General features: G+C 37.7%; 1 protein-coding gene across 1 annotated transcript; it reads right to left on the bottom strand.

Annotated features, from left to right (window-relative positions):
* Window positions 1-6,389: 6,389 nt before the first annotated feature.
* On the bottom strand, window positions 6,390-12,568 carry LOC115979148 (THO complex subunit 4D-like). Its single transcript, XM_031101114.1, has 6 exons — window positions 12,332-12,568; window positions 11,330-11,473; window positions 11,173-11,241; window positions 8,988-9,175; window positions 7,472-7,522; window positions 6,390-6,811 (listed from the first exon to the last, which is right to left on the bottom strand). Exons 1-6 carry the CDS (start codon window positions 12,524-12,526, stop codon window positions 6,592-6,594), a joined length of 867 nt encoding a protein of 288 aa, XP_030956974.1. The 5' UTR covers window positions 12,527-12,568; the 3' UTR covers window positions 6,390-6,591.
* Window positions 12,569-17,629: the final 5,061 nt, after the last annotated feature.

Genomic DNA, 17,629 nt, shown 5'->3' with positions numbered 1-17,629 from the left:
TTGCCATTTTAAGAGAGTAAATGAAAAATATACTATAATGAATGAAGTTAGTAGAGAGAAAACTGAGGAGGTTATGAAGGTTTTGGATGAAAGTTTCTGTAAGAATGGCTTTGGTATTTATAAAGAGTTTGGTAGTAGTTGTTGCTAAGACTCAGATTCTCTAGTGTTGGTAGTGTTTGATGGTTTCATTTGAGGACTCACGTAACAGTCACTTGTTTTGGCTCTTCAATGCGGTTTCTGGTATGTCGGTTGATTCTTCTATATTTATTCCCAAAACTGCCCCGGGTTTTGTGAGTTTATTTTAAATACAATTGCCAAGCATGTTATAAAAGAAGATTAATCATGTTATTTCCATGCTATTTTGAAGAATGATGGTAGAGATATTATAAATTTTATTACATAAATTTTGTAACTTGATGTGTAATTTACTACTAAAAAAATAATTCAAACTTTTGTTTAATTATTTTTTGAAATAGTACCAATCTTATTCATTGTTATATGAGGCTATTATTGAAATATTGGTAATAACATTAGCCTTTTCTTACTCTGAAATTAGGATATTAATTAGTTTTTATACAGCTTTTGGATTATGCTAAAGAAGTCTTAAACTAGCACTCATTCATTTTTATAATTTACTTAATTAAAATTTTGTTTTAATCATATACTTAGAGGTTGGGCTTGGTGTGATGGCAAGTGCCTTTAACTAAAAGCAACAGGCCATGGGTCTAAGTTTGAGAATTAGTTTTTTCAAGTAAAATTGGGGATAAGACTGTCTACCATACTATAATCTCTCTCAAGCTCCACAAAAGTGAGAATTTTGTGTACTAAGTATGACTTTTTTTTTTTTTTTTTTTTCCCTTAAAAAAAAGTATGACTTTTTTTAACATTATGGCTAATCTTTAGAAATGAAAAGGAACTACACATGGGGTTGTACCTTTCGTGTCTTACAAGGGTATGTTTAGATATCGTTTATTTACTGAAAACTGAAAGCTTGTTGCTAAAAACATTGTAGCAAATAGAATGTTTATAAATGTGTGAATAGTGACGTAGGACCTAAAAATGCATTGGTATGCGCATTTGTGTTTTTGGCTCGGTCGTGAACAGTGCAGCAAGACCTAGTCAAAAATGTAAATGCTAAAAACGCTCATCTGCCACTATCTAAACTCACGCCAAGTGTCTAATTATTGAATGTTTTTTGGTAGGTGATTTTTTTCAAAGGTGTAATCATCTAATAAGCCAAAATGAATATAAGGACATTACACAGTGAAAATTTTGAGAACATGATCATAATATTCAAAATCCTATTAGCCAATTCAACTCAATTAGAAAGCTTATCTTTATTTTAATGGTTGAGTAACAAAATTTGTTATTATTAAGACTTTCTAAAAATATCAAATTTTCTCCCTAAGGCTCTATTTGGTTAAAGGATGAAAAAATATAGATGGATGAAAAACTCATTTATTTAGTTGAGAATAAAATAAAATAACAGAAAATGTAGTTTATAAATTTATCATGGGTATGTATCATGAATTTCTTTTGTTGTTTGGTTTGATATTTTTCTTTAGTTTTTTTTTTTTTTGCTTGAGTATGAAAATCATTGAATATTGTTAGGTTTTTATCATGGGTATATATATATATATATATATATATATATATATATATATTTCAGAAAGTGAGGAGAAAGATATATATATTTTTATTCATGATCCAGGAAGTCTTTTTGCTAGCTTTCGGTGAAGTTATCTGCTTCCTTTTCTCCATAATTTGGAGTAAATTTGAGTTTGTATATCACATCTGGTATATTTGACTATATATTAATGCCTTGATTTTGAAATTAGATGATATGTCTAATTTTGATTGCTCATGATCATATTCACATTAGTGTTTTTTTTTTTTTTTTTGGTCTGATGAACCCTGCTCTATGTTATTTCATTAATAGTAGTGTAATAGGGTATGCCATGAATTTTCTTGCACTGGAATGATGATGTTGCATAATTGCACTCATTCATTTGCACATCCTCATGACTTTTGTTGTTTGGTTTGATATTTTTATTTATATTTTTGTTAGAGCTGAGTTGAAATTTTGTAATGGGGGTGAGTTTTGTCTTTACTTTATTTATTTGTTTGAGTATGAAATGATAATGATTGATTGTGTTTGTATGTGATGTGGGGTGAGTATATGCAATTGTGGGGTGAGAAGTTGTAATTTTTGTACTTTGAGTAGATAGAAAAGGTTTTGTAATTGATGTTAAACGAAATAGATAAAATATGTCACTAACATATTATACTTGACTCTCTAATAGGTTCACAATCTCTGAAGAATATTAATATAAATGTATACTACGGTGGACCCTTTGACAATCCTGGAGAGATTAATGGATTCCCATTTAAAGGGCTGGGTATTGAATGCTACTACATGATGATACGTTGTAAATTGAAGACGTTGAATGATTTGAAGAGGAAAATAATGGACGAATTGAATTTGAACCCTGCTTGGTATGACATCAAGATTATCTATCGTTACCCACAAGAAGTCCTTCATGAACGGATAAATTATGGGTATATGGCGATCAAAGAAGACAAGCATATAAAGATGATGTTTAATAGGATCCAGAAAATGCCCCAAGTAAATGCTGTTGAGTTGTACGTAAGTTCGGAGCCGCTTGCAGAAGTTGATACTGAGGTGGTGCAACAAACAACTATGTCTTTACAATTTATAGCCCTAGATGATGGATGTACTACAATGAGAGGGTATACAATGGGAGGTTATACGCTCCCATCTCAAGATCATGTTGCCAATAGTGGTGAAACCCTCCATCCTGAAGAGACACATTTAGAGGAGGAAGACGAAGATCATGCTGCGAATGATGGTGAAAATATTGATGATGTGGATGAGTACGAAGAGAGGATTGAGCGAGGCGACTTTGAGAATGATGTGGATGACCATGAAGTCGTTCCCAATTTTGAAGAGGAAAATATGAAGTACCATGATGAAGGTGATGCAGACGATGATATTGGTGTCCAGCATGATACAAATACAACCACTGGCTACAGACCTCCTTCCAACTCATTCTACGCAAATACTTGGAAAAATATGGTTGATCCTTCACGTCTTTAGATACCATTTGCTTCTACTTGGGAAGATGGGATGCATTTTTGTAAAGGGTTGACTTTTGCAGATAAACAGGCGGTGAGACGTGCATTGATAATATACGCAGCAAATGATAATAGAAATTTTATAATCCGAAGGTCGACCAAAACTAAGTTGTGCGCTGTATGCGTTGACGACAACTGCAAGTGGTACGTTGGGGCATTCATGAAGGCTAAACTTAATGGTCTATGGATGGTCACGTCTTATATGGGTCCACACACTTGTATACCCTTTAGCCTGCGAAGAGACGGTAAAATGATGGATTCTAATTTTGTTGCAACAAAAATTGTGGGAAAATTGTGACAAAATCACACTGCTCGTATTGATGAGCTCTGGGAGATCATACATACTAAGTATAAGCATGAGCTTTCTTACTATAAAGTATGGGACGCAAAACAAAAGGCAATTGCTAAGATATTTGGGGATTGGGAGGAATCCTACCAAAGGTTGCGAAAGTTGTTGTTGGCATAATTGGATTAGGATTCGGGTACCTAGTATAGTTATCACACCATACCTAGGCCATACGAAGGTACTGCGTTACTGCACTATGTATATTGGGCATTCGCTTCATGCATTGCTGCATTCCAATATTGCAGGCTAGTGATCAGTATTGATGGGACTCATTTGTATGGTAATTACAAATGGGTATTGATAATTGCAATGGCAACCAATGCTAATCAAAAGGTTTTGCCTATCGCCTTTGCTGTTGTGGATAAGGAGTCAGGGCCTAGTTGGGGGTGGTTTTTAGAGTATCTCAAGACTTCGATAGAGCAAGCCATATCTGACGAGGGCATTTGCATTATTTCTGACCGACATAAAGGTATCAAATGCGCCATTCGAGAGTGGCCTAGAGGTCAGGACGGAAGAGAACAGGTATTTCACCGATATTGCCTTCGACATGTTGCTAGCAACTTCAACACACACTTTGATGGCCCGACTCTAAAGGCATTGGCCTTGAAAGCTGGATATGCGACTCATGAAACTAAATTTGAGCCCATAATGCAAACCATTAAGGAGGTTGAGATTAATTTACTGAGGGGTGTAGACCTTACTGATCACTAGATTGCACGTTATATGCCATACACATATCTAGTGAGTGAGGATCTGGACAAATGGACCCAGTCACATGATGGTGGAAGACGTTACGGGGCAATGACAACCAATATCTCTAAGTGCTTTAATGGGGTACTTAAAGGTGCCCGCGGTTTGTCCATTGCTGCAATGGTTGAGTTCATTTGGTGCAAACTTGTTGCATATTTCCATGATCGACATAAACAAATTACTTCTGATCTCTCTCGAGGTAAGGTGTGGAGTGATTATGCAATGGAGATCTATAACAAAAATGAGCAGAAAATTGCAGGACACACTCTGAGGAATTTTAATCATGAAGATGGTGTATATCAAGTGGTTACCCTGTACAACGACCATAGAGGTGGAGGGGGAAACCACAGTCATGAAGTGCACGTATTTACTAGAACATGTGGTTACGGAAAGTGGAATAACTTGAAGATCCCTTGTGTTCACATGCAATTAAAGTTCTTCAAGGTCTGCACCTCGATGCGACCAGCTATATTGACCCATGTTACAGTTTTAACAACGCAATTCACACATATTCACATCATTTTGTGGTGCCAAGTTCAGAGTCATTGTGGAGGGATGTTCGCGGACCACAGTGAGTGCCTAACCCACAACTGTTGCGGGCCAAAGGTCGTCCTGTGACGTCAAGAATAAAGAATGAAATGGATGGGCTACGGCGAGAATGGGGAAACCGGAGGGAAGATCCGGACTTGAGGGAGATTCAACCGAGGCAGCGATGCGAAGTGTGTCATCAAGAGGGGCATAACCACAGAAGCTATCCCAATTCCCGTGGGGCTTCAACAAGTGGTAGTGCTACAAACTAGGCAAGTGCCCTCACTGTTTTTATATAATATACTCATAATTTCGTTTGGTTTTTGTTCTTCGCATTTGGAAACTAATGACCATATTTTAATGTTTGTCAGGCGAGTGGAGGCTCGATTTTGGAATGGCATTGTACGTGGGACTTGTGGTTATCTTCTGTATGGACAAGTGTTAGGCGACCATGTAGACTATGTTGTATCAGTATGGACAAGTGCTAGGTGACTATGTAGAGTATGTTGTATCAGTATGGACAAGTGCTAGGTGACTATGTAGACTATGTTGTATTGACTTAGTTGTTATTTTGTTTATTGCTAAATGTTGTTGTAATTAAACTATTTGCTATCCATTGTACTCGTTACATTAGTTGCGTTGTGCAGCTTTTGCCTATAATGCCAGCAATGATATTACTTTGGCATTAGTAGCTACTACTTTGGCAAGTTCAACCACAGGGCCTTCCTTTGAAGCGATGATAGCTAGTATTGAATGTTTTTGTGTGCTAAGAGGGCAACTATAATGCCCATGAATAGTAACTATTTGAACTCGGTTGTTTGCAACTGATGTACTCTCCCTTTGACCACTATCATATGCTTGTATCTAGTTGTTTACCGTTGCCCATGTGATGTGTTCTGGATCTAGTTTACTGCTGTAGGGGAAGGGAAAACTAATTCTGGTTTACTGCTGTAGGAGTAGCTGCAAAAAAAAAAAAAAAAAAAAAAAATCCCAATAGAAATCGAGTCTTTGAAACTCGATTTCCATTTAAGGAAATCAAGTATCAGATACTCGAGTTCCACTGGAATATATATTCTTTTTTCCAATTTGAGAACTAATTTCAAAACTCTATATTTTGGATATTTCGTATGATGCATGTCATTTTTAATATATCATTTTTACTAAACATATTTTACTTGTGGAAAAAAAAAAAAAGGCATTTCTCATTCTTTTTGTATGTTCCATGTTTGACACCAAAATATCCTTCTAATATTTCTTGGGTTAACAGACATATATCTTGAACTCTCATTTAAGTCAATTAATAAATTTGAACAAATGAAAAATTAAGAAACTTGATCAGCAATGTGTATGATTGGGTGCCTTGGGGCTGATGAGATTTTCTTCGTATGTTCTGTATTAATTTTGGCCATGGAAGTAACCAAGGAATTGTGGCAAATATCACCAATTCATAAAACTGCTAATCAATGGGTGTCTTGTCCATCCAGATCCAATAGAGATATTCAGCAAATTTAAGATATACCAGAAGAATGTGAAATAACTTCCCAATTGATTTTGTAGTGACGCTGTATCAGTTTAGTGTTATATATAAATTTGTGAACAAAACCAAGACTAGAGAATGAAGAATCATCCAGCAGCTTCATTTACGCTACACATATCCTGTGATGAAAATTCACTGCATGCTCTATCTAAGCATTAAGCCGAAAACAGACACAAGTCACCAACAAAATAACCAAATTTGTACAGCTGACAGCTAAAATTGACTAATATTAATATATTTAATTCCACAGAACAGTTCTTTGGCTTGGAAACTCTCAAATGTGCTTTGCTCCAGCATGATAGTTATCCAGGTCATCATTAAGTTCATCCACAGACATCTCAACTGCTTGATTCTTTTCACGACCCCGACCCTGGCCCTGGCCCTGGACCTGGCCCCGGCCCCTACCTCGTCCTTGACCTTGACCTTGACCTTGACCTTGGCCCCGACCCCGACCCCGTGCACGGCCACCCCTTGCACCCCCACGTCGGCTTTGACTACAAGAAGTTCCAGAAATATGTAAAAGTCAGTTGCAAGTGACTAAACCAAATGCTGAAAAATGGCGGCCAATAACTCCGCATGCCAAGAAATGCAAAGACATGGAAAATGAAACCAAATTCAGATGTTATTCTATGACAGGAATCTCAATGGTGAATATTTTCTTTTATGCAGTTTGGCATAACAGAACTTCCACCTTGCGCACACAAATAGGATCTAAGTTTACTTAAGTTCTAATCTTCATACCAGCAAGAAGACAAAGTCCAACTAGAAAATGACATCCAAAATTCCACACTGTAGAACAGCTTTCACAATCTCTTTTTCAGATATGACTAAAAATAAATTACCACAAAAGTATCTGGTAGAAACTGTTCGAGCAAGCATCCACCGGGATGCTGATGAGGAATATACTAGTGGACCCATCTAACTGCTCAACAAGGTCCCATATCCTAAATGTAATGAAACTGTTTCAAAAATTAAAAAAGCTTAAACCAGGCTTGAGAGCCAGTTTGAACTTTGAGATCAGCCAAACATAGGTAAAACATGGCTTATGACACTTATTCCAATTTGCAAAATGTAAACAAAACATAAGGTACACTAGACGGACTTTAAATAAATAATAATTAGGTACAGAATGGTCAATTAAGTCAGAGATTTACCTAGAGCCACGCTTAACTGCAGCAGAGCCTTCAATTGGACCCACCCTAGGCCTGCATAAATTGAAGCTTCTGTAAACAACTTGCAACAGTCTTAGTAAATAAAATAAATATGGAAAAATAACTGTAGACTCTAGTTTTATAGCTTTGCAAATATTTATCCATCATGGCTGACTTGACAAGAATAGCACATCAAGTGCAAATCACCCCTGTGCGCACAATACAACATGAACACAACCTTTTTGTGTATTAATATGGGGGTGGGGGTATGAAACCAAAGTAGATTTGTTTAAACTGATTCAGAATTCTTTCAAAAGAATTGCCTCAGTTTTATACCAAAATGATCACCAGACTGCAAGCACTATTTATATCTAAAATGAAAGTATTTTCAAGAGCCAATGAGCTCTAGCTCCAAATGGCACTCCTCCCACAAGAATGCGTGGAAAGTGAGGTCAAGAGTTCAAAACCCACCGGGTAGGTGTAACTCACCAATCGCACACACATAGTAAATCATTGAATATTTGATAACCCTACACAGTTAACTTAAAACTACTTGGGGGGTGGGGGGGGGGGGGGGGGGGAATGATAAAAAAAGATATTTTAAAAAAATGTCTAAATGTGAGATTCATGACTGTAAAATAAACTTTGATGGAGCAAATGCCGAATCCTCAAGGCTGTCTGGTGTGGGAGTAGTGATTCGAGACTTGGAGGGTGCTGTTTTGGCGTCTTGTGCAGAGAAACTAAATCAATCGTTCAAGGCAGAAGATATGGAAGCTTTGGCTGCATTGAAGGCTCTGTCCTTCACACACGAGCTGGGCTTCCAAAATATTGTCCTTGAAGGTGATGCGTTGAACTTAATTCAAGTGTTGAAGGCACAAGAACAGAATTTACTGCCGTGGGGTCTGCTGGTTGAAGATGTGAAAGAGTATGGAAAAAAATTTAGAAGAGTATTGTATTCTCATGTTAAGAGAAATGGCAATAGTGTAGCTCATAATCTGGCCAAACATGCTTTACGCATACCAGATTTTCAAGTTTGGATGGAGGATATTCCATCCCATATTGTTCAGTTTTTACAGTTGGATGTAACTCATTTACGTTAATGGAATTTCATAAGTTCTTTCTCAAAAAAAAAAAAAAAAAAAAAAAAAGCATTAAAGAAACATTATTGAAACAAATTATCCACAGATAATTCTAAGAAACCGTCCAACAAGAAAATGCAAATAGACATAAAACTTATTGACATCATGTATAATTCGAATCATTTAATAGATTCAACCACAATATGAATTCATCAAACTTAGGAAAAATTACATCGTTGCAGGTTTCACCAAGCCAAAAATTCAAGCAGACCCTAAAACCTTTAACAAACAGATGGAAATGTATTTAGCACACTGGTGATCATACAATTTCAATTATTTAACTCTTCTGTCATTTTGTCATTTTTAACTCCAACCAAAAAATAAATAAATAACTCTTCCCTCATTTGTATTCAAACATAGAGAGGGATATGATCACATACGTCATAACAACTGTCCTCTTCCTCCTTCCATTTACTCCAGTAACATTCACACGAGCTGAAACAGGCACATCTGAATTGGCACCAACAATTTCAATCCTCACGGGCCTTCCATCCAAGAGAACATTATTATACCGCTTAAGAGCCGCAAAGGCATCACTTCTTCTGGTATACACAACTTCAGCTGAACCCTGTAACCAAGTACCACAGATTACACTTTACTCACTGGAGTATAACCACCAAAGTATGATATCAAGCTAACAAATTCTACATTAATCAACCACAGAACAGAAGAAAATAATAATATATGACAAATCAACAAGATAAAATCACCAAAGCTGCATTCCATAAACAACAATCCAACTTTATGCCAGTTCATCACAGCTGATAAATATATAGCATGCAACCATGAATGGCATTGCAAAACACATAAAGCACAAGAAAGCATTTGTATACCAACAACAATGACAAATGGCAGTAAACATATCAAAAATGCCATAGTAGAGCTAATCCAACAGGCCATATACTATAGAAATTAAAAAGAACTATACATCTATGATACTGAGGACACATTATGCATGTACTTGAAGGACCATTATAGTATGATAGCATACCAACTATTAGCTAAGTACCTCGGAATGTATCATGGTTCATGCTGATGACTTTTACAGTAAGGCATAACCTCATGAAACTCGTGTAATAGAATCATATAAAAATTGAAGGCATCAAAGAGGGAGCATCAATCATTCCAAATACTCAAATCAGACCAAGAGATAATAATGCCTAAAATGCAAATATGTGTGAAATGAGCCTTTGGGCATTGTATCGATTTTATTTTATTTTATTTTTTTTGGCAACCATGTGCATAATGAACCTGAAGACTCATGCTTTTGCTAATTCAACTCAAATAACCTTTATAAAGAGTATGCTTTTGTAGGCTTTTGGAGTCTTCTGTGGTCTAATTGGATTAGAGGCCCTAATTTGGGAGAAATTATACAGTCCTTTGATGGACCATGTCACTTGTCCACTATTCCACTAAAAGACTCCCACTTGTTTAAAATTGCTGAGTAAGTAATCAGTTTCTGTTTAAAAAAAATTTCTAACTCAGCAATTTTAAACAGGTGTGAGACTTTTAATGGAATGGTGGACCACGTTACTTGTCCACCATGTGAACCTTATAATTTCTCCTAATTTGGAGACACAGATTTTAGAAACTTTGACTAGGAGAGAAAGATGAAGCCCACACATAAGAGGGTCTAAGACAACTAAATTCAGAGCCATAGGAAAAACTTCTCTAATTAAGTTAGAATATCAATACAATGCCCAAATTATTTCATATTCTTCTCCAATTCTTCCCTTCCCTACAAGATTCACTAAGGAACCAAGTTATTCATATATTTTCTAACAACGTTATACATTAAGACGATCAAATAAGATGAGCAAGGAAAAAAATAATAAAAAAAAGCTTATACAGAAGGGGGCATCAATACTACTTCCATCAGAATAGGCACGAGAGCCAAATCTTTTAGATAATATTTTATCCAGTCACAACTTCCTTTGAATTAGCTGATGACAATGTAGAATGAAAATAATATTTTACGCATGCTTCTTTTTTAGAACTAGTTGATGACAATAAGCTTCTAAAAAGAGGTTCTCGTGAGAGAGTAACAATGTAATATAGAAGTAATTGATGACAATAAGCTAATTATTTTTTATTGGTAAGTTACACACACGCAATGGGACTTGAACCCACAGCCTCAACCTCCACCTAGCACTTATAAGGGGAGGAGCTTCCAGTTTATGACAATAAGTTTCTCATAGAGACATTAGCAACGTTAATCACTTCTTATCATTTTTTTAAGGTCACACGAATATTCTAACCACACAAAATTTTGATTCCAAATGACTTTCCAATATTAGGTAACATGTGTCAAAATTATAAATTGATGGGTGATGCAATCCGCAAAATAGCCAAAAAAATGCATGCAAAGAAAATATCTATTTGCTAGAGAGCAAAGAGTAATTTTGCTTAAAATATTATATAATATATAAATTAATACACTATAGGCATTAAATATAGCCACTACAACGGAGTCAGATGATCTAGGAAGACATCAAACCTAACTTGAAAATAAAATTGGCATTAAAAAAATAATAGAAGTTACAAGTACTAAACATAAATGCTTACACTTTGGCGACCATTTTTGTCATAATGAACTGCATATCTTTTCAGTTCCCCAATCTCGGCAAAGAGTTCCTGAGTTGCACATTAAGCTTCAAGTGAACTTCAAGAAAAATCCTCTACAGAAAGCACTTAAGATGAAAACATATGGCTTGAATCATACCCTTATATCTTCATTAGTCACTCCAGAATCCAAGTTGGAAACATATAACTTTGTCCCAATTTCTATCCCTGGTATCCCTGCAGCTCTAAGGCTCTCTTCAAACAAATCATGCTGCCATGGGAAATTCCTGGTTCTGCGGACAGACTGATGAAAGCACACAAAAAGATCCAGATAATGAAAAGGACACATTAGCTAAGCTTATGACCAGATAATGCATAATTTCACCATTCTTCAAGATCATGGGAAATGAGCAAAATTCCCATAAAACATAAAAGAAACTGCTAAGAGAGTAGCATCGAGTCTTAGAAACGTGCTCAAACAATCCATTAATCAGAAATCTGTAACTTAAGCTAATGAGTGGTAGACAGGAGTAAGGATTTGACCCACTGCATGTAAACCGGTGCAGAGATAAGATTGAGAGCTCCAGTTCTCAAGTTAAGCGAAGGAAGTTCCTTTGCAAAAACACCATGAACTGGATACGAACTGAAATCTTGCACCAAAGAATTCCCCACATTGCAAGAGGATCCATCACAGACTCCCGGTGAAAAGAACCAGTCATCAAACACTAAAGTGATTGGAACTATATAGTATGAGTTATAGATGTTTCTAGAATCAACCCCACTAATTGTTTAGTAGTTTTATGCTACTGGTGAGAGCTCCATGTCAAAATTTCACCTAAAGCAAGCTCCTTTGCTTACATTTCTAGGAAGTAGCTTTATAGCTTATTGACACCACCAAAAAGCTTCCGAATATAATGAACGTGATCTGTTGCAAAGCCCCCAAAGCATAACCCCAAAAACCCCACAAGTACATATAAATTGAAGAGATAATGGTACAAACGCAACCGCAGCGCAAGCACTTTAGTGGCTGAGTCATAATGAGCTTCTCCATGAATAATTGTTTTTGAGTCTAAATCTGAATTAGATGACCTCTTGTATTTGGATTGTTTAAGCATGTCAGATTCTCAAGCATATGTATAGACATCCACAGTTTTAAGCTTGCCTTCGCAATGTTGTATGGTGATGGTCGAGGATTCACTGCAAGAGGACCTCTACAAAATGCCCCAGGCATTCTTCCACCACCAGGGGCCCTGCCTGGTCCACGGCCACGGCGAACTCTACCTCGCCCTCTAACTCTCTCACGGGAACCTCTATTTGTAATAAGATCACCAAGTGACATATCCAATGCAGTAGCCATTAAATCAGTAGCCAAAGTATTAGTCTTCAAGAGAGAAATGTGAACCTGTAAAAGGAAAGAAATGAAGAATATTATTAATAATGTTACTATAAAAAATTAGGCATGTGAGGGTTGAAGTTTAATATGTGTGTATACTGCCAAGACACAGAAAATGAAGGCAACAACACGATTCACTTCACTATTTCATTACATAAATCCAACATTAATTATTTGCACACCACGAATATTGAAGTTTCGATGAAATCATCACAGTAACAGATCAGCGTGAACTGGGCAGACCAATATTGTCACTGATTCACATGCCTGTTAAAGACTATTTATGACCCACCCACTTGGGTATGCATGTGTAAATATGGCATCTGAACCAAGAACAGAGTGAAACAATTGGCGAAAGGGAACAAATGTATCCCTTGGGATCTATCCCATGTTCAGTATTAACCACAGTAGATCATACATCCAAAACTATGACTCCATGGATGAAATCCCACCCATCTAGGGTAGGTTATTCCAGCTTCTTAGTGAGTCCACCCCTCATTCCAGGTCAACTATCTCAACAAAACCTAATAAAATATATCAAACTCTAAAACCAAAACATTACCATAGTCCAAACTGGTCCCATAAATGCACAATACACAGTTTAGTTGCAAAGAGAGTGTAATAAACCATTTAAAATGCATGTTTTGAAGTGGAATATTTTTGTCTCTTATGCAACCAAGAAGATCACCAATGAAGGTTTCAAAGCCCAAATCTGGTTTAGAGAGAGGGGGGGAAGGGAAGAGTCGCCTTCTTACATCAGTCACATACACAACCCAAAAATAAATGCATATATAAAGATAAAATTTTCAATATTTTTCAAATAGAAATCTCGTTATGCTAATTCAAGGTTGCAATATTTGGGAAACAAGCATACCTTTTTTTTTCAATTAAGGTATGAAAACCTTCATTCAGATCAGCTCCAACATCTTCAGAAACTAATTCTTCAAGCTCCATTTTCGTGGACCTCAGAGGTAGGGTCCAAGGAAACTAATGAAAAGGCTGATGAGGTTCTAAAGTTGGATATTTTGGATTGTTGGACCACAGAAAATCACTATCGATGGTCTAAATCTAAATGTTTACCATCGATAGTGATTTTCTGGAGTCCAACAATCCAAAAATATCCAACTTTAGAACCTTATCAGCCTTTTCATCAGTTTCCTTGGACCCTACGTACAGAGCAAAGTTCAAAAATAGATAAGGTCCTGATAAACAACATAATCATAGAGCACATTTTCAAACTCCCCAACTTCATGAGGCTCAGCCCCTCTAACTGGCCGCAGTTAAATACATCACAAATTAATAAGTTAGAATCATTACTAGCCACTTCAAAATCAACCAAATCCGCCCTCTCCAAGCTTATTGGCATTAGAAAAGTTATTTGTTGCTGCTTTTATTGTGCTGAACTTGAATTTCAGTGCTTCCAGCCTATTCATAGCATCATCATCTTGATGAAAGTAACAAGTGAACAAACCATGATAATGAACTAACCATCAGAACAAAGAATGCTTTTTAGCTACTCATATATTGTAAAATAAACTTTGAAAAGGTATCATTTGAGTTACCTTTTTTGGACCTTATGTTGTCTCGTATAATGAGGAGTAGGTCTTGCATATCCTTTGTCAGATGCCTTGGGCCCAGTGTTGTGTCCATGTTTGTGCCCCCCTGTTCTACAAGGAGGTGCCTTTGATATGCGTTTCGGCAGAACTTCTGCCACTGCAGGTAACCTAACAGCCTGCTCAACTTGAACATGGGGTGGGTCGATGGCTGAAGAAGGGCCAATAGACGTACTGTGGGAGGGTGGCTCCTGCTGCATGTTAGGTGTGGTTGGATCAATACCCAGGTCAAAGGATGGAATGGGTGACAGCTCGGGAAATGACGATGGGGTGGGTAGACGAATGTCAGACCTAGGACAAGGACGTGGAGTGGGTGGAGGGATAGTGGGGCGAGGAGATGTATGTGGGATGGGTAAAGGGATGTTGGGGCTAGGGGATGGATGTGGGGTGGATGAAGGGATGGTAGGGCTAGGGGATGGATGTGAGGTGGATGGAGAGGAATTGGGGGTAGGGACAACCCGAGGGGTAGCAACAGGCGGACGAGAGGGACATCCGGCCGAAGCTATGCTCATGCTTGGGCCCTCAGTAGTGCTTGGGCCTGCAGAAGTAGTTGCCTCCTCATTCGGGGCCTTAGGGATGGGAGGTTGTACACGGTCAAGGAGGTGCATTGCCGTCAACACATCAGTAATGTCCTTGTGGTCCTCCGTACCCACTAGGTGATGCCTCAACAAACGGTTGACAAGTGAAACCTGCATATGGAAAACCCACATATATTAGTAATGCCTAAATCATCAACAATGCCAATCGATAATAAAATAAATGTTGGTTCTGAATTGGTTCTGCTAGTAATAATTGCAAATTATAAGGAGAGCAAGTGCTAAGCAGAAAAGTAGTAACATATATCATGTTCTGTAAACAATGGTTTCATGCTAAGAAGTATGGTAAGATGTAGAAGACATGGGGAACTTACCATCATAGTCAATTTAGCACCGGGCCTATCGGTGAACCTCCAAGTTACCCTGTTGAACCAGCTGAAGTACTCATGCTGTGGAGGCATATCACCAAGCACTACTTCAAAACGCCATTGAAGGCGATTACCCCAGTCGAGTATATGCACAACATGTCTCCGCATCCAATTAACACCGACCTTCCCCCTCAAATCAATTTTATGAAGGAACTCATCAGTGTCAACATCATGGGGAATTTCTTGGATCATCCCAAATTGACGAACGACACGATCTGGTGTATGTTTCTCTATTATGTGGAAACATACAAGCAGCACTGTTGCCATCCACACGGCCCTCCCTGCAATGCACCACGGCGGAAGGTCCTCTAACTCAGCTTCATATGGCTGCCACACCACCTATAACAGCCAAAAAACAAGTACACAACACATTAGGCAACAGTTTTTATATTTGAAAATTCACCAAACCTATAAGATTGTTCCTAAACATGTAAAACAGGGCATTTTTATACCTGGCCTGGCAACATTGAAGCTATTTGCTCACGATACCTATCCCTGAAGATGTGGGCGGGCCTATGTTTCTTGTTTGGGACCCACAACCACCTACAACAATCAAGAATAAGGGATCAATATCTAGAACTTTCCTACTAAGATAATGTTATGATTAAATCTATAATGTAATCACATATAACAACTAAGATAATCTTATAGATATTTACTCAATTAATAATATCACTAGAACCACTTCAACAGTCCTTATAAAAAACAGAGCACATACAAGTCACATGACAGTCACAAAATTAGAGTATATTAACGTAATCATATATATTGAACCTCTGTTTAAAATTTATTTATGTTGACATAAATAATTCCTAGAAGCCTTTAAAATAAATAAATAGAATCAATGGGTTTTGTTGGAATTGTATGGATGATGCGCATAGGCTACATGAATTGTGAGACTGTGCCTAAGTGGCAATTGAAGAATAGTTCTGAGGCTCAAGTGTCATAGCATGGATGGTAATCAATACCAAGCCATGTCCAAAGTGTGGAAAACCCATTGAGAAGAACCAAGGGTGCATGCACATGACATGCATGAAACCTTGTAGACATGAGATTGTGTTAGAATATTCATAAAACTTCATTTTGATAGAATTACCAATTTGGAATAACACTGAAATCAACAAACTTGGCATAAAATATGTAGAGTATGTTGTGTATACACAGAATCAATATTTTGGATAATATTGCAACATTGACAGAAAATTGGGTTTATCAAGGAGGAAGTATATTGCTTTAATTCCATAATTTTACTACCACATCTGTAACAATACCTAGTAGACCAGTTGTGCAATATTCTTATACAATGCCCTATAAAATTCAAACAAAGTTGTAGAAGTTATCAGTTATCACTAAACAAATATTAAAAATACTATTTTTTCACAGCCAAGCACATTTTCACAGCATCCAAACCTCTTCAAACATTTTTTAATTCATCAAGGGTTGCCCAAAAATGCCTTTATAAAAAACAATTAGTTGGCCAGTCCACCAAAAAAAAAAAATTCACCAAACAATAATAATTAGTTAAACGAAAATGGATTGGGTTTTGGGAGAGAGGATGTAGTCTGTCCAAAATAAAGGGAGTAGGGATAGGATTCAAGAGAGACTTACTTCAGGGACAGTGGACCACGCACTGGAGGACCGTAAGCACCCACTGGCGGGCCACGCTCAACTGCCGGGTACAAATAGGGGAACCTGGCCCATGCCCAATACTGGACCAACAGTAAGCACCCACCGATCCGACTGGTGCCCCTATCGCTTGCCCTGCATAACTCTTGATACAACCGTGCAAGGCAAGCACTTCCCCAACTATACATTTGTGGGTTGCGAAGGTCTTCCAATTGCTGTACCCATATTAGATGCACTCTATCACCGGATTTGTCCCCGAATATTGTGTCCCCTAGTAACGCTAGAATGTAGCATCGTGCGTACTTATGCAGTTCATCCTCTTCAGCATTAGGCAGCAATGGACCAGCAACTTGCTCCAAAAGTCGGCTGATGAGAATCCTCTGGCTAGTGAGTTGCTTATGCGGCTCTTGATTTATAGGTTGAAACCCAAGGAACTCCCAGCACACCTCTGTCCAGGTTTTCTGCGTGCTCCCTGTTATAGCGTCACCATCAATAGGAAGCCTGAGAAGAACCTCCACATCCTGCAATGTGATGCTGACCTCACCATGTGGCATGTGGAAGGTGTGAGTCTCAGGACGCCATCGCTCCAGTAAGGCCGTTATCAGGCCATGATCAATCTCTCTACCCGGGACCTAGAGGAGTCCCTCCAAACCAAATGCCTTAATGATGTTAACAACTCAGTCGTCCAACATTGGCTCTTGATTGGAGAACTCTGAACTACGGCTGCGGCAGGTAAGGGTCCCTGGATCCTGCACATAACAGAACCATGGATTAATATATGACAGTTGCAGCGTGTACATTGTATGAATTAAATGCATGTACATTAGTTAAAGATTTAGTGTTGCGTTTTACCTGCCCATTCCA

Source organism: Quercus lobata, chromosome 3, assembly GCF_001633185.2.
Source record: "Quercus lobata isolate SW786 chromosome 3, ValleyOak3.0 Primary Assembly, whole genome shotgun sequence".
Classification (NCBI taxonomy): Eukaryota; Viridiplantae; Streptophyta; class Magnoliopsida; order Fagales; family Fagaceae; genus Quercus; species Quercus lobata.
The sequence above is the reverse complement of the archived record's forward strand: the minus strand, read 5'-3'. Positions and strand labels throughout refer to the sequence as shown.